This window comes from Emys orbicularis, chromosome 6 (assembly GCF_028017835.1).
Source record: "Emys orbicularis isolate rEmyOrb1 chromosome 6, rEmyOrb1.hap1, whole genome shotgun sequence".
In the NCBI taxonomy this organism is placed as follows: domain Eukaryota; kingdom Metazoa; phylum Chordata; order Testudines; family Emydidae; genus Emys; species Emys orbicularis.
The window spans coordinates 52,856,419-52,880,448 of record NC_088688.1 but is presented as its reverse complement, the minus strand read 5'-3'; the positions used below and the strand labels follow the sequence as shown (position 1 = coordinate 52,880,448).

General features: G+C 42.2%; 1 protein-coding gene across 1 annotated transcript in view; it reads left to right on the top strand.

The window, feature by feature from the left end:
- The window catches only part of HAPLN1 (hyaluronan and proteoglycan link protein 1), a 45,641-nt gene extending 22,760 nt beyond the window's left edge, over nt 1-22,881 (top strand). The window contains exons 4-5 of the mRNA XM_065406698.1: nt 11,945-12,247; nt 22,592-22,881. Coding sequence (XP_065262770.1) covers nt 11,945-12,247; nt 22,592-22,881 — 593 coding nt within the window. The remainder of the gene's footprint in view (nt 1-11,944; nt 12,248-22,591) is intronic.
- Nucleotides 22,882-24,030: the final 1,149 nt, after the last annotated feature.

Genomic DNA, 24,030 nt, shown 5'->3' with positions numbered 1-24,030 from the left:
TATTGAGAGGTATTAAAACTGATACTAAGTACCATGTTGAACACTGAATTGACACTTATGATAATTGCATTGTATACTTGAGGGCAGTAGAAATGTACACTTGAGAGAAAAATATATGATATGCTATGGGAAATGGTGTTTCCCTAAAACGTCCCTTTAAAATAAAGCATTATCCCTTATTTTCACATGGTTTCCCCTTATTTCCATCCAACAAAGGTGATTACTCTAAATGCTGCCCAGAATCATTGCCTGCTGCGGTTTGACCCCCCCCCAACATGCCCCAATCACCCTCCACCTCATATTTAGGGTGACCAGACATCCCGATATTATCAGAACTGTCCTGATATTGGGGGCTTTGTCTTATATACGCAACTATTCCCCCGGAAAAAAAAGTATCTTGATTTTTCACACTTGTTATCTGGTCATCCTGCCCGTATCAAGTGTGTCCCTTGGCTAGCATGGCTAGCAAAAGGTCCTCGAAGGACAGCTTTACAGCTGTCTTTTGCAGTGCCATCACTGGGGAGAATTCTTTCTTAGATGGATATGGAGTTTTTAGGACCTCTTTACACCACTCCAGTCCTTTTACCGAATGTAAAGGGGCCAGAGTGGGGGTAAGATTTCACCCCTAATTATCTGTCCTTAAAAAGTATTCTTCATCATAGTACAAATTTGAAATCAGCTGGTGCAAATCAGTGTAGCTCCTTTGAATTGAAAGTTGACTAGTTCCCTGTTATTTAAACTGAAAAGGGTTCCAGCTCACTAACAACCACTGTAAGAGGCGTGCATGAAGTCATCACTTAGATAAATGAATGGGAGTTCTTGTGTGAGTAAGGATTCTACAATCATACCTGTACATAAAAACGCTTGTACATGTACACAGAGCTGTGGACTTTCTGAATTAACTAGATCAATATTTGGAAGTTTTCAATATATAAAAAAAAATAGTTATTGATCTACCAAACATAGCCGCTTAATAACCAAGATACACTTTCAGTTTGTTATGAAAATGACAATAGTTTCTCCTAAGAAGATTAAGTTTGATTAAACACACTTACTTTTCAAGTGAGCATATATTTAATGTGTTGTAATCCTCATACTGTCCCTTTGCATCCCTCCATACTCATTTCTCAGCTCATCTGCATTTTTCACAGTGCAGGCTTTGATTGCAGTTGTATGTACGTGTACAATGCAAAAGAGATCTCTTCACAGCAAATCAGTTTCTTGGGGGGAAATAAAAGGGTATCAGCCCATCCTTTGCTACCCTAACATTCAACAGCTGCTACAAATAGTAAGGTCAATCATAGGGCTGGTCTAAACTGGGGAGGGGTGGGGGGGATCGAGCTAAGATACGCAACTTCAGCTACGCTATTCGCGTAGCTGAAGTCGAAGTATCTTAGTTCGACTTACCTGGCCATCCTCACGGTGGCAAGTCGACCGCCGAGGCTCCCTCGTCGACTCCGCTTACTCCTCCTGCCGAGATGGAGTACGGGCGTCGATTCGGGGATCGATTTATCGCATCTCAATCCCTGATAGATCGATTACTACCCGCCGATCCGGTGGGTAGTGTAGACATGGCCTCAGAGTCGGAAGGCTCCACATCAGTAGTGCAGTGTCCTTCGATGCTAGCCCAAGGATGCTAACTGGCAGAGAGACAAAACATTTATTTCCAGGAATGCCCCTGGCAGTACAAAAAAGCTGATCACTTCAGTGTTAGTTCACTGTACAAAACACTAAAGCTTTGGCTAGGTGAAGGTGTATTTATCATGTCAGCGACCTTGTCCTCTATTTCAGTTCAGATTAGTGTTTTTGTTCCTGTAGACATACTGGACTCCTGGAAACATAATTAAATAAACTATCCATAGTAATTGGACAATATTTCAATCCTAGCTTTCAAATAGCAATGTAAATAAATTCTTTTAATAATTGATATACATTTTTAAACAGCTTGCTGTACTATATATTATTCTATTTCATTTTAACAGGACAAAACTGAATATACCCAAGAATGGATGGATAGCATTTCAGTATCACTTAGAACGGCACTTAAGTCAATTGACTCCACTTTATTAAATGTTATTAATATTTTCTGCCTGCTCTCAGGAGCAGTGTAGTCAGGTGGAGCACAGGGTCTGGAACTCAGGAGGCTTGGGTCATATTCCTGGCTCAGTCACTGGCCTGCTGGCCGACCTTGAGGAAGTCACTTCACTGCTCTGTGCCTCAGTTTACCCATCTGTAAAATAGAGATAATGAGCCTTACTTCCTTTGTAAAAGTACTTTGAGACCGACTGACAAATAGCACTGTATAAAAGCTAGGTATTATTACATTCCTTATAAGCAAAAACCAGATGGCTCTAAGAGTCAGCTCTTCCCCTATATTTAGGGTCCTACCAAATTCATGGTCCATTTTTGTAAATTTCATGGTCACAGCGTTTTAAAAATCTTGAATTTCATGGTTTCATATATTTAAATCTTAAATGTCATGGTGTTGTAACAAAGCATAAATATGTATTTTAAAACAGCAAAATATAAACATGTAAAGCCCTTAAATCAGCATTTCTCAAACTGGGAGGTCCCAACCCAAGGGGAGGGGGGCACACAAGGCTATTGTGTGTGTGTGTGTTGTGTTGGGGGGGAGGGGTCCGTAGTATAGCACCCTTGCATCTGTGCTGCCTTCAGATTTGAGTGGCCAGAGAGCAGTGCAGTGATCAGTAGCAGCACAGAAGTAAGGTTGGCAATACACCAAACTCTCCAGCTGCCCAGCTCTGAAGGCAGCGCAGAAGTAAGGGTGGCAATATTGTGACTCCCTCCTCCACCTCTTCCCCCCCTCCGCCCAATACCCTTGCAGTCCCTTTTGGGTCAGGACCCCACTTTTAGAAACACTGTGTACTTTTGTATACTTTTACCCTATAGTATAAGGTAAAAGGACACAAAAGACCAGCTTTCATGGAGGAGACCAGATATTTTGGTCTGTGACGCGTTTTTCACGGCCGTGAATTTGGTAGGGCCCTAGCTATGTTTTAATGTTGATGTAATAATGTCCAGTTGAGCTCTTCACATTTTCATTACTCTACTCTGGCACCCTGTACTAACAGTAGTATTTTAATATTTTCCTCTTAATTTATGTCTAGCTGACAGTGGATCTGTAATTGGAATAAATATTATTCTGTATGGTATACTTTTAAAGTCACACACCCACAAACTACTTTAAAATAATATTAAAAATCCACTTCTGTGATGCTGCCTATAGTGAATCTTGTTTGCAGTGTAGCTGTAGCCGTGTTGGTTCCAGTATATTAGACACACAAGGTAGGTGTAATCTTTTATTGGACCCAGTTGGTTCAATAAAAAGATATTACCTCACCCACTTTGTCTCTCTGTAGTGAATTTTGTTGGGTTGGCACAGAAAATCCCTTTTGTTGTTCCCCTTCTCTGGCCCATCCCTTTTTGTATTTCTAGACAGCACCTATCACATCATGAGAGCTACTGCAAAGAAATATATGCATTGTTATTATTATTGCTAATTAGAGTTTCACTACTGTGCATGAATATATATAGTCAATCAGACAACTGCTTTTGATCATCCATGCTCTACTACTGGGGGAATTCTGTGTCACTGCGCAGAATTCATGTCCCCCACAGATTTCTTTGCTTCCCCACAGAAAAATTACTTTTTGACGGGGAAGCAAAGGGAAGCCGCAGGAGTAGTCATGCACCCGTCCTCAGCAGCGCGGGTGCATCCTTTTGGGCACACAGAGTGGCCAGTAGAGAGGTAAATTACCGTGGGGGGAGGGGAGGGTTGGGGATACTCATGCTTAGACCCATGTGGGGGCCAGGTCAGACTCATGTGGGGCCAGGTCAGACCCACTCTTTGTCTCCCCGACCCCTGTACATCCAGAATCCCCATATCCAAACCCCACTGCTAAGCCTCACCCCCGCACCCAGAACTCCCACCCCTGCACAGAATCCCCCACACTTGAACTCCCACTCCATCAAGCTCCACCCCCCACATCTGGCTGGGGATGCCCCAGCTGGTGGATTCTATCCTGTGTTGGGCTCAGCTGCTAGTCCAGGCTGTGCTGGGAGTAGGGGAGGAGCACACTTCCCCAGCATGAAGTGGCCAGGGCTGGGGGAGACCCTCCCCCAGAAACCTCCCCTGGCTGCAGGAAGCTTCCTCCCCCTGCTTCCTGCCCCCATCACTCCTCAGCTGCAGAAGGAGGTGTCACTATATGGTGAGCTGCTCCCCCATCCACCCAACTACTGTGCATCTGGACCCCTCCATACCCAGACCCCCCTGCTGAGCCTCACCCCCCTGCACCCAACCCCCCCCCCACTGGGCCCCCCGCTGAGCTCACCCCCCGTACCCAGAACTCCCCACCGAGTTCCCCATACCGAAACCCCCACCATGCCGAGCCTCACCCCCTGCATCCAGATCCCTACACCTGCACCCAGACTACCCAGCTGCTGAACTCCACTGCCCTACATCCAGACCGTCCTGCCAAGCCCCAGCACCCTGCAGCTGGACCCCCGCACCCTGCACCCAGACCACACCTCCACTGAGCCCCCCCCCTCAAGCCCCAACCCCGATGAGCCCCATCCCCTATGCACCTGAACCACCCTGACAAGTCCCCCACACCTGAACCCCCATCCCATTGAGCCCCAGCCAGCTGCACCTGCCCCCCCCAGCTGAGCCCCAATTAGCTTCACCCGGATCCCCCTGCAGAGTTCCATTGCCCCTCAACCTCTCCCAACGAGCCCCTGTGCATCCAGCTCCTTCCCCACACACACACATGGACCCTCCTACTAAGCCGCCTGCCCCCAGATTGCCCCACCCAGAACTTTTTCACCCCACACCTGGTTCTCTCTCTCCCCCGCCCCCAGCCACTCCACACTTGGCTCTTGCCAGGCTGAGCCTGCCTGCCCACACCTGGTGTGCCTGGCGCAGAGGGGCAGGGCCCTGGGTTGTTTCTGGGGCAGGCCCAGCCCTTGCACTATGTCAGGGTCAGGTGCAGACTCACCGCTGGGTCCATGTCCTGAGGCAGGAGAGGGAGGGCTGCTGAGTGATCTCCCACCTCCATTCAGCCAGTGGCCTGTGCTCCCCACTGCCATGCTGGAGCCTCCACATTTATTTATTAATTAATAAATAACAAATAAAATTTGCAGAATTTTAAAATGTGCTCAGGGTTTTTATTTTTTTAGCACAGAATTCCCGCAGGAGTAATGTTCAAGAAATATGAATTCATATTGGAACAGGGGCAGAGAACTGCTGCTAGGATGATCAGGGGAAAGGGGGTCCTATCTTATAAGAGGAGACTGGAAGAGCTTGGCTTGTTTAGTCTAGCAAAATTAAGGCTGAGAGGTGATATGATTACGCTATAAATACATCTGCAGTGTAGACACCAGGGAAGGTGAAGAGCTATTTAAGCTAATGGACAAAGATGGCCCAAGAACAAATAGGCATTAAACTGCCCATGAACAAATTAGAAGAAGGTTTTAATCATCAGAAGGGTGAGGTCTGGAACAGCCTCCTAACGGGAATTGTTGGGGCAAACAACTTAATTAATTTTAAGCGAAAGCTGGACAAATGTATGATTGGGATTGTATGAAGAGGTTTCTTCTCATGGTGGGAAGCAGGGCTTGCGAGCTTTGGGAGTCCCTTCTGCTTTATATGCTACATTCCTAAATTTCACGCTTCAGAACTTCAGCCGGTCACCTGCAGGTAGGGTGACCACATGTTCCGATTTTATAGGGACAGTCCAGATATTCGGGGCTTTTTCTTATATAGGCGCCTATTACCACCCCACCCCCGTCCCGGTTTTTTCACACTTTCTATCTGGTCACCCTACCTTCAGGAGTCAGGAAGGGATTCTCCCTCCATCCCTCCAGAGCATTTGGGGCCTTTTTTTGTCTCCTTCCTCTGAAGCACGAGGCATGTCCGTGGCTGGAGATGGGACACTGGATGGGGTGGTTCAGGGCACTGATGTGGTACCAAGCATTCTCTCTCTCAGGTGTGTAGCTGGCTGGTTCTTGCTCACGTGCTCAAGGTCTAAAATTGATCATCATATGTGGGGTCAAGAAGGAATTTTCCTCCAGGTCAGCTTGGCAGTAACCTTGGGATTTTTTAGCATTTTTCTGAAGCATGTGGGTGCAGATTTCTTGTTGAGATTATCTGGGTATATGTCACTTAATCAATTCCTTGACGTTGCAAATGCCTCGGATACTGGTGCACTTCGATCCCTCCTATTCTCTGCTTGTGACACGTAATAGTTTAATATCTTGCAGGCTGTAATGCTTTGGTCTAATTTTAGTTGCTGGGTTTAGTGTGCGTGTACTGTGTGATATTGGTGGCCTGTGATATTCAGGAGGAAAACTAGATGATCTGGTGGTCTCCTCTGGCCTTAAACGCTATGAGTAACTGCTTTTGAAATAAATGGAATAGCATAGCTCAGTAGTTCCCAAACTTGTTCCGCCTCTTGTGCAGGGAAAGCCCCTGGTGGGCCGGGCCGGTTTGTGCATCTGCCGTGTCCGCAGGTTCGGTCGATCACGGCTCCCAGAAGCCACGGTTCGCTGCTCCAGGCCAATGGGAGCTGCTGGAAGCAGCAGCCAGTACGTCCCTTGGCCCGCGCCGCTTCTAGCAGCTCCCATTGGCCTGGAGCAGCGAACCGCGGCTACTGGGAGCCGCGATCGACCGAACCTGCGGACGCGGCAGGTACACAAACCAGCCTGGCCCACCAAGGGCTTTCCCTGCACAATGGCGGAACATGTTTGGGAACCACTGGCATTGCTAAATCTCCATACATCACACTGGAAATGTATTCAGAAGAGTCTGGCTTTTAATACCCATTGAAATTGAAATATGGTTTATATTATATGCGATCTAGACTACTTCCAAAAGAAAAGTTTAGCATAGCTTCCAATGAATTCCCTTTCATGCAATTCATAAAGCTTCTGCCTATTAACCAAACAAGTCCCACTTTGCATCTCTGCTGAGCTGTTATGCAAGTCAAATAAAGAATTCCATACATTTCGTTGCTGAGGTGAAAGGATCTGGCACACACTCTCCTACAAAACCTGCCAGGATTACAGGAGAGTGGAGCCACTTGATGAACTGGCTGCCCAATGATGGCTAGATCATCTGGGATCCCTGGAGCAGTGTGAGAAAACCCAGCACCCCAAAAAGTATAGCAGACTGGGAGACGGAGCTGGATTCTGAAGGAGAGAGAAGGAGTTTCTGTGTTCACTCTGAATTATAAAAACATGAAGTGGAAAATGCTGCTTAAGCCATCTAGTGTATCCCCCTGCCAGTGTAAGATTGCTCCCTGCAGTACAGTATATAGGGAGCTTTACTGTATCTGTGTTGACTCTGGCTACGGGAAGCCTTGCTTTTCTGTTTAGACTAGAACTAAAGGAAGACTATTTCTTTACTCTGGCTATGGACAGCCTCTCCACACTCCCACCCCCATCTGGGCTAACAGAATTTTGTGTTGTCTACTTCTGTCTGTAAATGGTCACCCGTACAAGCTTACTGAATGCATATAATGGTATCTCAGTAGATCCACTACTCCTATTAACTGCTGTCATAACAGTCCTATTTAAGGTTACTTTATTATGTAAGGCACACTTGTGATGGTTTTAAGGGTGACTAGTGTAAACTGCCCTTCTTTACACTAGGAGCATGACACAGAAGGCTAATACTGGGTTTGTATTTAGAAATATTGTATTACATTAGAAGCACAAATATAATTGGCCTTCCCACATCTCAAACAGGCCTGTCCATTTAAGGTGGGATTTTGCAAAAGTTCCTTAGGCACCTAATTCCCACTGATTTTCAATGGGATTTGGGCATCCAGCTCCCATAAGCTTGATCAAAAATCCCATCCCTTAATACATGTGTAAAGAAAGCATTTCTGAGCCAGAATAAAGAGTAAAAGTAATAGGCTTCCTTCTACTGGTATCTCGAGACCCCAGATGGAAGATGAGATTAAAGAAGGATGGAGGAATGTAGTCACCAGTTGAGTGTTGTGGTCAGTGGTCTTCAATGCACTGAGTTTAATAGGGGTTTGAATGTACATTGTGAATGTTCACGAGCCAAAGATCTGTCTGAATAGTACCAATATTCATATTATTGGGTGAATTTGATATTGCTCATCCCTAGCTAATTACAGCCCCCGCCCCCCTGAGAATCAGTAAGTGATTCAGCACTTTCCTAAGCTCACCATAGGCAGCAGTATTGCAGGAAATACAGTTCTGTACTGTAGTGTCACAAATTAGTCAGTGAACGTGCATGTCATGTGAGCGACAGTACTTCTACACAAAAGGGGTGAATTTTATGGGGAGAAACTCAGCACTAAAGTCCAATCCTCAAAGGTATTTAGGCACCTAACTCCCATTAAAATAAATGGGAATTAGATGCCGGGATACTTTTAAGGAACTGAGCCCAACTGTGTTCCTTTTCCCTTTTTCTCTTTCTAAATATTTATTTGACTAAGCTTGTAGTAAAAGCCAAAGCCTGTGTTTGTGCACTAGGATGTGATCATTCAAACAAACACAGGTGTGTTTATTGAAATGTGCATTACTTCAAATAGTTGTCATGCTAAGTTTGTGGATTCATTCTAATTTCCGTTACAATCACCAGTTCTCAGGACTCTGATTTAATAAGTACAGAATCATAGAACAAGTGCAATTGTGGGTCTGTCATTCAATTACAAATATCTTCAACAGTGCCCTGAAGTAGCCTTGGTTCTTCTTGATGTTCTTCTTCAGATGTAGAGCGAAGAAAAGCTGTTCTTTGAGAGTGTATATTTAAGTGAATTGAGTACTTATGAAAGGTGCTATATTGATAGTACTATAAACGGTGTTGTTGTAGCTGTGTCGCTCCCAGGATATTAGAAAGAGAAGGTGGATGAGGTAATAGCTTTTACTACACCAACTTGTGTTGGTGAGAGAAAGTTTGTAAGCTTGTCTCTCGCTAGTATTGTAAACATAGAAACAGATTTCTAACCTGCTTCACCAAACTGAAGAGTTGCACCACTGAGGTCAGTATAGGTACAGATTTGGGGCCCTGACCTTCCACAAGTCATATCAATGTTCCTACAAATTGGCATTATGAACTCCTAGAGGATTAAGGTAGACTGTTGCAAATAAGCTTCCTACAAAAACAAATCCCTTGGTTGGGTGGTAGAAGCAACTGGCGGCATAGATAGTGTGGTCACCATGTTTTTTGTCTTGGAGTTACATTTGACATGGTGACATGGAAAAGAGGAGGGGGGAAGGGAAATCACAATGCAGTTTTTCTTAGTGAATCGGGGGCAAGGCTAAAGATGAGAATTATCATGACCTCTACATTTGGTAGGGACATGCCAGTCTCTTACCAGCATCAGATTTACATGGTATTTAAAGAGCCCAAAGAGGTATCCATAGGCAGAAAAAGACAAATACACAAGGAACTGCCTTCTCTTTCCCCAAATCCTAAATTGAATTTATTACTGTTATGGAGAGGAGATGTTATAGTCCTATAAGTCAGGAGTTTTTGATTCCATTTCCAGCTGTAGAAAAATGTAACCTTCAGGATGGTCTTTTGCTCCATCCAAAAATGTATGTAATGGATTGTCGTATAGAGATTGGTGACAAGAACTGAAGCTAAAGATGCTGGGTAACTAACTAGTGCACAAAAGCGTAGTAAGAGTAGCTGCAGCAGTAGAGAGATTCGTAATACAGGTCATCCCTATTAATTCAACATTAAAAGCTATAGGGAAAGAGGGCACAGCAGCAGTAGATAACAATTAAATACAGGGTAAAATGGAGCTACACAAAGCATGGATCATGGGACAAATCCAGCCTAAACTGTCATGTAAATCACCCTTAGCCAGCCTCTCCCTGTAGCTGCAGAGGGAAGTCAGTTTAATCAATTGCAGGTTTTTATTGTAGATGAACTCTAACAAAAAGCAACTTCTAATCTGTTGAGGAAGATACACCCACAAGCTAATATTACAGTTGTGTGCATATTTATGTGTTAAAACATAGCCAAAATTATTAAATGCGAGTGGAAATATTAAGCATCTAAATCCATAGTTAGCCACTTAAATAAAATTATGTTTTACAGCAGCACACATTACCTAAAGGTCCTAAAATCACTTCAGCAATAGTCACGGGATGGTCTGAGTGCTCAGCCCCTCTGGAAATGAGGCTTTTTTTTCATGCCTACTTGTGGACCTGACTTGGACTGTTGACATTTATATGCAGAATAGATACAATCCTTGTTTCTGGTAAATTGCCAGTATTACCCTCAGTAGTTCATTCCTTGGGCATCCCTAGAGTAAAATTAATAACAAGACCAAGTGGAAAAAGAGATCCAGAATGAATTTAAACATGTAGAATATGTATACCTTATTATTTAAGATATCATAGTTAATAACATATGTATTACCTTTATTTTCATAGTTTATAGTTCAGAATAGCTAATAATTGAAGCTTCCTAAACAGAAGAGGCTTGCGAAGGAGAAGAAAATTAGCAACTAGAGTTCATGAATAGGGAGAGAATAAAAAGAAAGGTAGATTTCTAGTTAATCTTGGTGCCTTTTGGCTCTTCTCCTAATGCTTCATTTCATCCCCCACGTTCTCCCCACCCTACTCTACTCTGTTCTACAGCTGAGCAGAAAACTTCAGCTCTGGATCTTGTTTGGATCAGGTATTTTGTTTCACCTTATAGAGCCTGGACTAACTTTGTCTGCCAAATTCAGATCAGAGTTAGGTTTTGAAACCCTAACAAAATCTGGGATGCTTTTGCTTCAGTTCTAGCTCTGCTCTTTGCTGAATTTTATCAGAGCCAGCTGGGAAGATCTCTTCTGAGATGTTGTTTGCCATGTCTCTCCTGTGTCCAGCTGTGATTTTTTTTGATTGAAGGGCACCATGTAAACAAACAAACAAACAAACAAAAGTGCCGAGGGAAAAGCTACAGGGTAGAGTGGGGTGAATGAGTATCATTAAATATTGCTGTTCAGACAATTCTAAAACTTCCCTAGGTTCATCTGTCTCTACTTAGATGCATCTTCTTTTTAAACAAAAGTTATCTGTGTTGTATCCCTCTTCAAAGGCTAAGCAGATTGGTCCTCATGTGTTGTGAGGAAACATCCCACAACCTTGTGTTCCCTGCACTTGGGCCAGCCACAATCTCTGCCCGCACTTCTCTGAATGCCCTCTGGCTATGCCCACTGTGCTGTTAGCCACCCAAAAGGGGACAGGGAGAAGGTGGCGTCCCAAATCCTCCACAGTGGCTAGCAGAACTGTCTGGCTGTGCAGGAGAGCATGTGCTGCATCCCCTTCTAAGGTGTAGTAGCAGAGAGAGGGAAATGCCTCTCTGTGCTGCCTCCATGGAGGGGCTGTGGCTAAAAGCCACACTACAGCCATTTAACAGGATCGGCTGACCATTCTTTTAGATGTTCCCTTAAACTAAACCCACTAAATATAATCCCTTGATTTTCCTTGCTTACTTTGACATTTTCCTTCTAAAAACCCCCAGTCCCTTAACCACTGCTGCTGCCTTCCTCTGACCTACCTGCAGTTTGTCTGCATGTGGTTGGTAGTAAGGTCCCCAGAACAGAATGCTGTCAGAATGTGCAAGGGTGAGGTTCTGGTGTCAGTACAAAGGCTGCAGCTGAGAGCAGGAGACAGAATTGGTCAGGTTCCAGCAGGAAAGAGTGTGAGGCTATCAGACAAGGAAGCCTGACATGTCAGGAGATAGTCAGACAATGTTCTCTGACCAAACAGCTGACTTGCTGACAGAGAATTTTCCTAGAAATAAAACCACCAGTTGCAGTTGTATTATTTTGGCATCTCACATAGTTAACCTTAAATTTGTCCTTTTGATACCAGTAAATGATATTTCTCTCTGTTGTGTTTTTTATATAGTTAAACAGCTAATAGCCTTCTTTCTTCCTTTCTGATATAGGTGTTGTATTCCCTTACTTTCCACGTCTGGGTCGCTACAACCTAAACTTCCACGAGGCTCAGCAAGCTTGTCTGGACCAAGATTCTGTTATCGCCTCCTTTGACCAATTGTATGAGGCGTGGAGGTCGGGGCTGGATTGGTGTAATGCAGGCTGGCTCAATGATGGATCAGTTCAGTACCCTATCACCAAACCCAGAGAGCCCTGCGGAGGAAAGAACACAGTGCCTGGAGTCAGGAATTATGGGTTCTGGGATAAAGATAAAAGCAGATATGATGTTTTCTGTTTTACATCAAACTTCAATGGTAAGAGTTTTGAATCACTTCTACCTTTAAGAAGGCCATTTCTGTGCTTCAGAAAAGAAACTAACTCCAAAGGTACTGAAAAGCAGCAAGAGATGTTTGATTTGTCAAAGTGCATGTTAGTTTTGGAAACTGTTATCATTGAATTTATGAGGAAATGAGTCTGGAGTGAAAAAAAGACAAATTTTGCCACGTTTTCATGTCTTCATTTTTAAAAGCAATAGTTCAGAATGAATACTGGCAGCACATTCATGTGTCTCTGTTTTCATTCCTAGAAATTTGTGTAGGTATGTTCCATATTGATACACTGCCTAGTTTATTTAAGTTAAAGCAATGGAGAAATCAGTGTTTCCTTTCATTGAGTTGCCCCCTTAAGTAAATAGTGAGGATATATTACAAGTTAAAAAACTACCAAAAGGTAAAAACCCACAAGGAACAATTGTGATTAGGAATTCACTGTTCCTACGTAACTTTAATGCCACTTTATACTCTCTAATAAAGTATCAGACAGTTCCATTTTGTATGGTAACCGTCGCCTAACAAGGGCGTACCATATTTGACAGGGTAACAAGCCTTGTGGATAGGGAGAAAGCTGTAGAAATGGTATATCTTGACTTTAGTAAGGCTTTTGATACTGTCTAGTATGACCTTCTCATAAACAAACTAGGGAAATACAACCTAGATGGCGCTACTCTAAGGTGGGTGCAGAACTGGTTGGCAAACAGTTCCCAGAGAGTAGTTATCAGTGGTTCACAGTCAAGCTGGAAGGTCATAATGAGTGGGGTCCCACAGAGATCGGTTCTGGGTCTGGTTCTGTTCAATATCTTCATCAGTGATTAAGGTAGTGGCATAGAGAGTACACTTATAAAGTTTGTGGATGATACCAACTTGGGAGGGGTTGCAAGTGCCTTGGAGGATAGGATTAAAATTCAAAATGATCTGGACAAACTGGAGAGATGGTCTGAAGTAAATAGGATAAAATGCAATAAGGATAAATGCAAAGTACTCCACTTAAGAAGGAACAATCAGTTGCACACATACAAAATGGGAAATGGCTGCCTAGGAAGGAGAACTGTAGAAAGGCATCTGAGGGTCATAGTGGATCACAAGCTAAATATGAATCAACAGTATAACACTGTTGTCAAAAAAGCAAACATCATTCTGGGATGTATCAGCAGGAGTGTTGTAAGCAAGACATGAGAAGTAATTCTTCTGCTCTACTCTGCGTTGATTAAGCCTCAGCCGGAGTATTGTGTCCAGTTCTGGGCACCACATTTCAGGAAAGATGGACAAATTAGAGAAAGTCCAGAGAAGAGCAACAAAAATGATTAAAGGTCTAGAAAACATGACCTATGAGGGAAGATTGAAAAAATTGGGTTTGTTTAGTCTGAAAAAGAGAAGACTGAGGGGGGGATGATAACAGTTTTCAAGTACAAAAAGGTTGTTACAAGGAGGAGGGAGAAAACTTGTTCTCCTTAACCTTTGAGGATAGGACAAGAAGAAATGGGCTTAAATTGTAGCAACGGCAGTTTAGGTTGGACATTAGGAAAAAAAATCCTAACCATCAAGCACTGGAATAAACTGCCTAGGGTGGTTGTGGAATTTCTGTCACTGGAGATTTTTAAGAGCAGTTAGACAAGTGCCCATCAGGAATGGCCTAGATAATACATAGTCCTGCCTTGAGTGCAGGGGACTGGACTAGAAGACCTCTCCAGGTCCCTTCCAGTTCTATGATTCTAATAGCAATCTTGTTAATTCCTGGCTTTTGTGACTAATAATTTAGGCTCTTTCGTCACACCTTTCTACACTGCCTTTGCTCCCTTCCTATATAGTTTTGTAGGCTACCTGCTCTGATCTTGGGTTGCTCTAAACTGCAGTTTCATGACTGCAAGCCTTGGATTTGGAGCAGTCTAATCTTCGGTAGATATTAGTATGGGTGCAGCTGAATAGGAAGCGGTGGTCACTGCTTGCTATAGCTGAAGGGTTAGTCTGAGAACTTCGTAGCATTGCTCAAAAAGATTGCTACAACCAAGGATCAGGGCCATCACAGACCACAAGCAAAGACAGCTTCCCTCCTTAGCATCTCCACAGCCAGCCTTCTGTGACCAGGTTAGGGCCTCTTGCTTGTGAGTAATTTTTATCTGTCTTGGAAAGCAGATGTTTCTCTTTTAGCCCAGCAGCATAAGATGAGTGCACTTCTTTACATATTCACATATGGTACATCCACCATGAAATGTGTTTGTCTTAGAACACACAAGATTAAACACATTTCTTGCTTTAAGCACAGATACTTAATTCTGTGTTTGCGTCACTTTCTTAACCCCCAAAAGGTCTAATTTTTAAATGCATTATCTGCCAAAGTTAGTAAATCTTTGACAAAACTCAGTTCTCTCCTGAAGAGGATGTTAAATATGGACATTAAATTAAATCATGAAATGGAAGTACCTTAGTACTGCTTTAAGTGCAAATCTGAATGTAACAACTTAAAGTCTGGAGATGCTAGGTCAGCTCCATGCTGGATTGAGTGAATCATATAACTCTAAAACTATATGTACACTTCATAAAGCATTAAAGATTGCGGCTTTGTAGCATATATTCTTAAGGGAAGATGTTGCAGTAAAGCTCTCTCATGCTCTTTAACAACACAACACACTATAAAATTAGTTTCAGGACTTTTTTATGATGAGGTGGGAGGGATAGCTCAGTGGTTTGAGCATTGGCCTGCTAAACCCAGGGTTGTGAGTTTAATCCTTGAGGGGGCCCACTTAGGAATCTGGGGCAAAAATCAGTACTTGGTCTTGCTAGTAAAGGCAGGGGGCTGGACTCAAGGTCCCTTCCAGTTCTAGGGGATAGGTAAAAATTCCATTTTTATGAAATTACCTGTTATGATCTCTTATTGATGCCTTTTATAGGACCTGACCACTGTTCAATCCATCTATACCCATTTCACTCTCAAAACATATTTTATTAGATTGTATAAATACAGGCTTGTGATTTGTAGTTATATAGGCAAAGTAAAACTCACACCTTATGCAAGTCCTAATAATGTCTGACCATGGTTTATGCTCATACTGCATTTGGCTGCTGACAAGCCCTCAGTGTTGACTTGTAATATTCTTAGGGCTAGCCCGATGGCTCGAACATTGTGGGGTGGAACTGCATCAGGAATGTTGGCTGACAAGTGACTGAGATTCAGCCCTAGAAAGGACATTGAATGCAGTCCTCTGGTTGGATCATCATTGTCCCCATTGTGAACTGGGAACTGACGGGTTGCACAATGAGAACACTGATCCATCAACCCCCATCATCCAGTTTAGTCCTCTGTTACTCTGCAGCAGAATACTGTGCTCCAGTCTGGCTCCGTTCATCTCATGTCAAGTTGGTGATATACTACTATAGTCAACCAATCGCACGGTAGCTGGAATGATTCAACCCACACTAATACCATGGCTCCCCCTGTTAAGCAACAGCACTCTTCCACACCTGCATTGTGAGGATGCCATAGTCAGAAGAGTTGAGAATCTCAGGGCAAACCCAAGCCTTCCACTGTTCACAGGCCCCTTCGACCACCCGAAAGCGCACTTGTCATCGAAGGCCCCACTGTGGGCCCATTTGCCCTGCCCAGACTTCTCTGTGACGTCAAAGTGCTGTGAAGAATGGGCTGCAGCGGATGCCAGAAACTGTCCCTTATAATTGACCTGACCATACGCATACCCAGCTTTGATTTGCCACCACACTAGTGAGCCCTTCCAAACCAATTATGAACGGGCCAGGGCTAGTGTGTAGGCAGTCATCACACCTTGGACCAATAAGAGACCCGCACATGTGGTAGTGGCCAAAGACAGACAAAGTCTCACATCACTGTCTGCCCTCTGACCAGGTTTGATGGTCTCTGCAGTTCACTCATGTGGCTGCTGCAAATTGGCTTGGCAAGCACTGTTAAAAGAAGGACTATGATTTACAAAAGCTCATAGTGGAACATTTTATAAATCTAAACAATAAACTTACATTAAGAGAATTTTAAAGCTGTATGGTTAGCCCTCAACGGTCAAGAAAGACCAAAGTTAAAGATGTGCACAAAAACTTTACCTCTGCTCCTTTTTACATATACATTACAACAGTCTTTAATTAGGTGCTCAGATACTACAGGTCGTATATATGTATGTAGCTAGGTAACATGATCGCATACAATATATAATTTTTCTGCCTCCCTAAATACACATATTTTTCATTCTTGTATGTTTACAATTAATTTCTTTCTACTAAGAAAAACTATTGGAAATGAATATGCACAGGGGAGCAGCATTAAAATTGTACTTGTAATCTTGGCATTTCCTGATGTCTGTGTGTCCCTGCAACTTTAATTGGACCCAGACCCTATACTTTTTACTACCTAGTTAAGTTAGTCAAACATGTGCACATTGCACCTTTTTTTAAATTTAGCAGTCTTGCAAGAAATGTGGAAAATGCAGTGTGCATACTGTAGTAAGTGGTTATTAGAGGCAAAATCAAAACTAATTTATATCAGAGAGAGTTATACCTCTTTCCACTTTCAACCTCCAGCTGTTCCAGATGTTAATAAAAGTTCACAAAGTGAAATATGTTTTCTTCTTGGTCCTTGTACTCAAAAACAGCTAAACTGTTTTTACTCAGATGCCCCAGTGAAAAAGTTACTTTTAAGCAGCTACATCTTCGGGGCTGAAATTTTTTTCTTTCAGGGTATGTTTTAGAAAGTTACGAGCTACTGAAAATAAGGATTAGGATGGAAACTATTCTGCAACCTTAGCTAGAGTAGTTATTGCCAATCAGGGTTTCTCAAATTTCATTACACTGCAACCCTGTTCTGACAACAAAAGTTACCACATGACACCAGGAGGTGGGACTAAAGTCTGAGCCTGCCCGAGCCCCAACGTCCCAGGTGAGGGGAGGCCAAAGCCCTTCAGCCCCAGACCGGTGGCCTGTAACCCTGAGCCCTGCTACCAAGGCCTGAAGCCCTCGTCTTCGTACCTGGGAGGTGGGACTCAGGCTTTGGCTTCAGCAAGTCTAATGCCAGCCCCAGCAACCCCATTAAAATAGGGTCATGATCCACTTTGGAGTTCTGACCCAGTTTGAGAACTGCTAGATAGTAAAAGTCCTTTCTAGTCTAGGTACTATATTAGTTTGAGTGGGTTGAATGGGATGCTGGACCCTTGTGTTGGTTCCAGGGTAGGTCTAAGAGGTGGAGGGTTGGGTGAAACTCAGCCCAGCAATCTCCCCTTACTCCTATTACAGTTTTTTCTGGAAATTCCCTGTGCAGTGTCTGCTGCTTCATGCCCAGTCCTTTAGAACATTCAGTGATTTGACAGTCAGGGCTGGCTCCAGGCACCAGCTCAGCAAGCAAGTGCTTGGGGTGGCCAAGGGGAAGGGGCAGCAAGTCGGGCTCTTTGGCGGCAGGTCCCTCGGTCCCTCTCAGAGGGAAGGACCCGCCGCCGAAGAAGAAAGCGGTGCAGTGGAGCTGCCACCGAACGCGGCTTTCTTTTTTTTTTTTTTTTTTTCTCCCCTCCCCGCAACTTGGGGCCGCAAAAACCCTGGAGCTGGCCTTGTTGACAGTCTGCATGTGAGGAGGAAAATGGTGATTTTTAATACTTTGAAAATCAGTTAAACTTGAACAGAATTTTATAAGACAAAAGAAAATATAGACTAACAGGTTGCTCCTGCCAAATTTCAAAGGCCTGCTGCAAATAATCATGGTTTTAATGCTTCTCAAAAAAACAGAAAAAAAAAAGTCACATATTCTTTATACTGGAAAGCAACCTGAGTAGAGGGTTAGTACTAGCTTCCTCTATAAAATATAGATGAAGTCTGAGTGGGGTTTGCTTTACACGTTCTGCTCATTAATATGCATTTTGTTACATGCTTTGCACACTGAACAGCACCATATAATTGATTTTTTAAATTTGTTCTAACAGAGTAAAATCACAAATCTCTTGTGTTACAAAATGCACTTTTACAAAAAATCCCATTTAATTTATTCAGTGTAGCAGCAAGCCAGTTATATCAATGTTGGAGGCCACAAACATCACACGTTAAGCCACCATCTTCCATTTAATGAAAGAAATGCACAATGCATAAACCTTTTCTGGGTTATATATTTGTATTGCTCATTTTACCCTTCCAGGAAAATAGGACACCAAGTAATGAGTCATTGTTCCTCTGAGTGAGAGACCAAAGAAAATGAGAAGATACAACAATAATATTAAAAATAAACTGGATTCAAAAAGTCAGTGAATTAATTAGCCTATGGAATGGAGTTTGCTAATCACCAGCCTCGCTGCTGAAAGCTGGTGCAATGAGGACCTTTGAAGGAACGTCCCTTTTCTAAAGTGGCAGAATAAAGTCAAGTTACTGTAGTTCCCCAACATAGGGCAAAATAGATGCGAAACCTAATAAGTAACTATCAACTTTTAACAACCATTTAATGAGTGAGGAAGTGTTTCACTTCTGAGGCTTTTAACAACGCTGAAGAATAGTGGCTTTGATCAACAATTTACCGTGGCTATTAAAACGTTCTGAACTTGAGTCTGTTGAGCAGATGATGGGCTCTACACATTGTGCGAATGCCAGCAGCCTTCGGGATACATCCAAGAATATGTAAAACTCCCATGTTTTACTGTCACATTGCCATCTGACACTGGAGAACAGTTTACTTTTCCACAAACACACAATGATGTGATTAGTTGGGTTGGGTCACAGTAAAAGCAGTATTGCCAACTTGTGATTTTATCTTGACTAGCAGTTTTAGGGTGGTTTTTATAACCTGTCGTATGTGCTGTCTGTGAATGCCTCAAGGTGAAGGACGTAGTCCAGCCCTGCCATCCATGTGGGAGCAGGGTTGCACTGGAGGGGGAATTCAGGGAAAAGCTGCTGCTAGGTACAGAGCCCAGCAGCAACACTTCCTGCTCCTTTGGAATGTCTCCTCTGGTTCTGGACGCTGTGGGGGCAGCAGGAGGCACCGATCGATCAAGGTGACATACATAGGCAGAAGAGTAGAGAGGAGTTCGATTTTGAGGCTGTAACATGATTTTTGATCTCTTATGGTTGGCAGTACTGTGAGAGGGTTTTTTTTTTTTTTTTTTTTAATTTCCTAAATCACTTATTACGTCTGTGGTGTAGTGACAAAAACAATCTGGCTTTAGCCTTCAGTTATTCAGTTACTCCAGGCAAGAACCTTATACACAGGTTTGCCAACCCTGCAGAATTGTCCTGGAGTCTCCAGGAGTTAAATATTAGTCTTTAATTAAAGATTATGTCACGTGATGAAACTTCCAAGAATATGACCAATTAAAATTGGCAACCTTTTTTTCCACTGGTCTGTATACTCCATTATGTCTTCCATTCCCTCCTCCCCACCAACTTTACTTATAGCAGAATCCTACTCCTTTTAAAGCAGTTGGAGCAAACAAAAGGTCTCTGGTTGCCATTGGAAAAGTATAACAAAGCAACTTGCAAGAGGTTACACTCAGAGGACTGTAAGGATCAATGACCAGGATTGTCAGTATGACGTGAAGGAATTGTACAGACAAGTGGTTTCACAGCTATCACAAGGCAAAGTTTTCCCCATTGCTCAGGATCTATTCAAGAGCCTCTACACCAATGAATGCCCCTGCACCCCCAAACACCTCTCTGAACCTGGAGTTTAAGTGGTACAGAGGGCCTTCTGTAGTACCTCTTTGTTAGTGTGCATTTCATGTCTATTGCACAGCAAACAAAAAAATGGGAGTGAAGGAAGAGGAAAATAAGGAATTAACAGACAAGTTCTCAGCTTTTTCACAAGTGCAAGATGAAAGTTTCTACTACCACATCGTGATGGATTACATATTAGAAAGAGAAAAATGTAGTTCTAGCCAAAGAACGGTCAGGCATCACTTCACACTTACATCCTCTTGATATTTGGGGATGAGATTACACCAAATTGAAGTAGCTGTTCACATATTGTCTGTACACATTGTAAAGTTTAACAATGTTTTATTTACTGCCTGGAAATCCTCTTCTCAAGGGGGCCAGCAGATGTGCACAGAGTTTATTGGTTATTTTTTAATTTAACAAAATAGTCTGGATACAGATGAACTTTTTATGCACATTTACTATTAGCAATGGCCTGTTTAAGGAATGGGCATATTAAGAGTGCTGATATTACTGAGGCCATGGGTCAAATGCACAACCTTATTGCAAATCCATGGGAAATTACCTTTCCATTGACACATGGCTTGACTAGCTGCTAATAAACTGGGATTTGCAGCCCATCAGGCAAATCTGAAAGACCATTCACTCTACAGCAAACTACCTTTGACAGATTATGAAGAGTCTGTATCCAGTCATAGAAACCTTCTACGTTAGCAAATATTATAAAATGGTTTCAACTGCATTGAAACATAAGAAAGCATGTGCTTTTCTAAATAGATATATTACCCAATATCACCATTACTCTTCTATTGAAATGCCATTTGGAAAGTTCTTAGCGATACCTCTCAGTGAATTACAACAGATCTGTGAAAACAAAAATGAAACAAAGGAAAAGTTCTGTTAGTGACTCAACAGGCCACAAAAGTTTTTGCTTTGTTAGGATTTGAGCTCTGATATAAACAAGTCCTAATATAAAAAGGTGCAAGCCTAAAAATGGAGCTATTCCCAATTTCCATATATATTCCATCTAATCTGGCACTCCTTAATTAGGCAACAAGCCCTTTTGGGTAGTTGGCGCCAAAGGGACAGATCCTTTCCCCTGAGAAAGTCATTTGAAAGGGGGCAGAGATAGTTCTCACAAGGAGGGAAAAACAACAATAATCTGGCATACTCTTTAATAAGGAAACATAATATTTCCTTCTGGAATTAAAACAAGAGGGCCCCATACAAAAATTACCTCATTTCTTATATAAATTGTCCACAGGAAATGCGTCAGTTTGAAAGCCTGCCATGCTTATTTGGGAATTGTTAGCCTATCAGCTGACTGCAGTTCCACCTAGCAGTTGCTTAACTGTCAGTCCAATAATGATAAATAACCCTAAAGATATTGAATAAAAGGAATACAATTAATTTAAGTGATACCTTTCTTTGATGGATGAAATTAATGTTTATATTGTTGTTGCTTACAACTTAACAAAAGAGATTCCCCCCTTAGTTTTACTAGTGACATATATTTGTATTACCGACAGAGACAGTTTTCCTCAGAGCGCTATCAGTGTTATAGCATTCTATGGTGAGAACATACTCTGTGAAGCCTAAAAAGAAACAGTAAATGTTTTTGACTGTTGTAGTAGACCAAAAACGTGCCTGTCATAAGTCTTCCTTACAAGCTCAAACTTTGCTTCTCAGAAGTTGTGCACTATTTCAGCCTTCTTACAGCAAGACTTGAAATGGTGCTTCTACTTCATCAGAAACAACAAGGAGTCTGGTGGCACCTTAAAGACTATCTGTTAGTCTTTAAGGTGCCACCAGACTCCTTGTTGTTTTTGTAGATACAGACTAACACGGCTACCCCCTGCTACTTCATCAGGAACATTGTGTCTGCCATATCAAGGAATGATTCTTTCTGTAATGAATTAATAAAACTGCATCTGTTAGGCCTAGTCACCTTTACCTAAATACTATCACAGGTCAGATCTAAACATACCAATCTGTTTGTGACAAGAAAATGGAACATCATGATGGGTTTAATTTAATTTGCAATGTAGATTGCAAAACCATCATAATGTAAGCACTGAACGAATGTTTCATCCCCGTGAATAAACTAGAGATGTATGAATCTTGTATAGTCTGAAATGTATAAGCCGCTATTTTCTGGGACTTCAGTAGTCCTATGTGGGTATACACATGGGTTTGCTTGTATGAATCCAGTTGCAAGACTGGGGGCCTACTTTGAATTCCTGAACTTCCCCCCACGCGCACACACCTTTTCCTCCACATTTTCTCCCTGTGCTTTGCAGTAGGAATAGAAATGTATCTAGCACAGCACAGAACTTCCACTCTCATCTCACTCTAATGCCAAGTTGGCATACAAGGATAACCTATAGATTGGGTGGAGGGGGGGAAAGGGTTCAGGGGAAAAAGGGTTCAACAGAAAATGTCAGTCTTCCTCCCCCTGCTCTGTTCCTTCAGACTCCCCCTAACCAGAATGTGAACTTAATGTATTTGAGTCTATTAAGTCCCAATTTTGAAAGAATGAAGTGGGTTTGAATCAAGTTCCCAGCACTAGAACGGACAGATTGTTGATATTCTACATTTTTGTATGATTTTATAGTGAAGACTATTTTTATAGAATTTCTTAATCATTTCATGTGGCTGACAACTTACTTTCTCTCTTTCCATTAGGCCGTTTTTACTACCTAATACACCCAACCAAGTTGACCTATGATGAAGCTGTGCAGGCCTGCCTCAAGGATGGATCCCAGATTGCTAAAGTAGGCCAGATATTTGCTGCCTGGAAACTTGTAGGTTATGATCGCTGTGATGCCGGCTGGCTGGCTGATGGCAGTGTCCGCTACCCAATCTCCAGGCCAAGAAGACGCTGCAGTCCTGATGAAGCAGCAGTGCGCTTTGTAGGCTTCCCAGATAAAAAACACAAGCTATATGGTGTCTACTGTTTCAGGGCGTACAACTGAAAGTACCTAGAGCACAACAATTTTAAATTCATTAAGAACATGTGAAAGATTTCTTTTCAGTACGAACTCATGCAAGTTACCAAAACTTGATAAACCTTTTTTACTTACTGTAAAGAGTCATTTTCATAAGTCCAACCCTTTAATTTGGTTTTGTTTTGTTAATTCAACAGATATTTTAAATTAATATAATTGAATGAAAGCTCTAGGTAAGGAAGCTTTAGAGCCAAACTCTTTAAGCCACACCATCCCAACGAAATATATTTTTCATGAATGGGGCATGCAATAGCTTGACAATTGCTAGGACTAAATTAAGGAATGTAAGGCTACTCAAAGCAGAAGCTTTTACAAGCACAAATTTTACACATTTGTACCATTTTGAGATGCACTACAAAAAAAAATTAGATCTGCAGTTTTGAAATACGGTAATTTTTTCTTAGCGGGTTCAGTGAGGTTTTGCAAAATAAAAAAAAACAAAAATATTTTCACAGGGGGACAATATAATATATACAGTTTGATGAAAACAGCAACTCAAACAGTCCACAAAATAGGACTTATTTTACCATTTAAAATCTTGCCTTTCAGAAAAATAAGCTCATACGTGAGCCAATGCATAGCAAAAAGCACAACTAGATCTCCTGAACATTTCAATTGTGTTTTTATTGTGTGTAAAACATTGATGAGTGGGTGAATAATTAACTAATGAGTGAACCCTACTTTCTTCTGAATTCAAACTGAAGATGCCTGAGAAGTGTTGTATTACCTTTGAGTAGCTTTACTGAGTTATTTTTAAATTCTAAAGGCCATTTGCTAAGCAGCATTTAGCATCTACTCAGGGCAGTTGTATAGATGAACTGCTGGACAGACAAATTGTAAAATTTAGCAGCTTGATTTTATGTTAGCCTTTAAAATGTTATAGTCTTTATAAAAAAAACCAAATATTTCTCTGTTATTTACACATCATGAAAGAAACATTTGGAAAAACACATTACAAATCAATACAGTCTCTACAATGGGAAAGAAAAATCTAGCCCCAACAAGCAAAGATAAAAAACAAAACAACCCCACCATATTTCCTGTTTGTATGCATACTTAAGCCCAATTTATATCCCAATACAAATATGACTGTTTCTAAACCCATCAAAGAAAAAT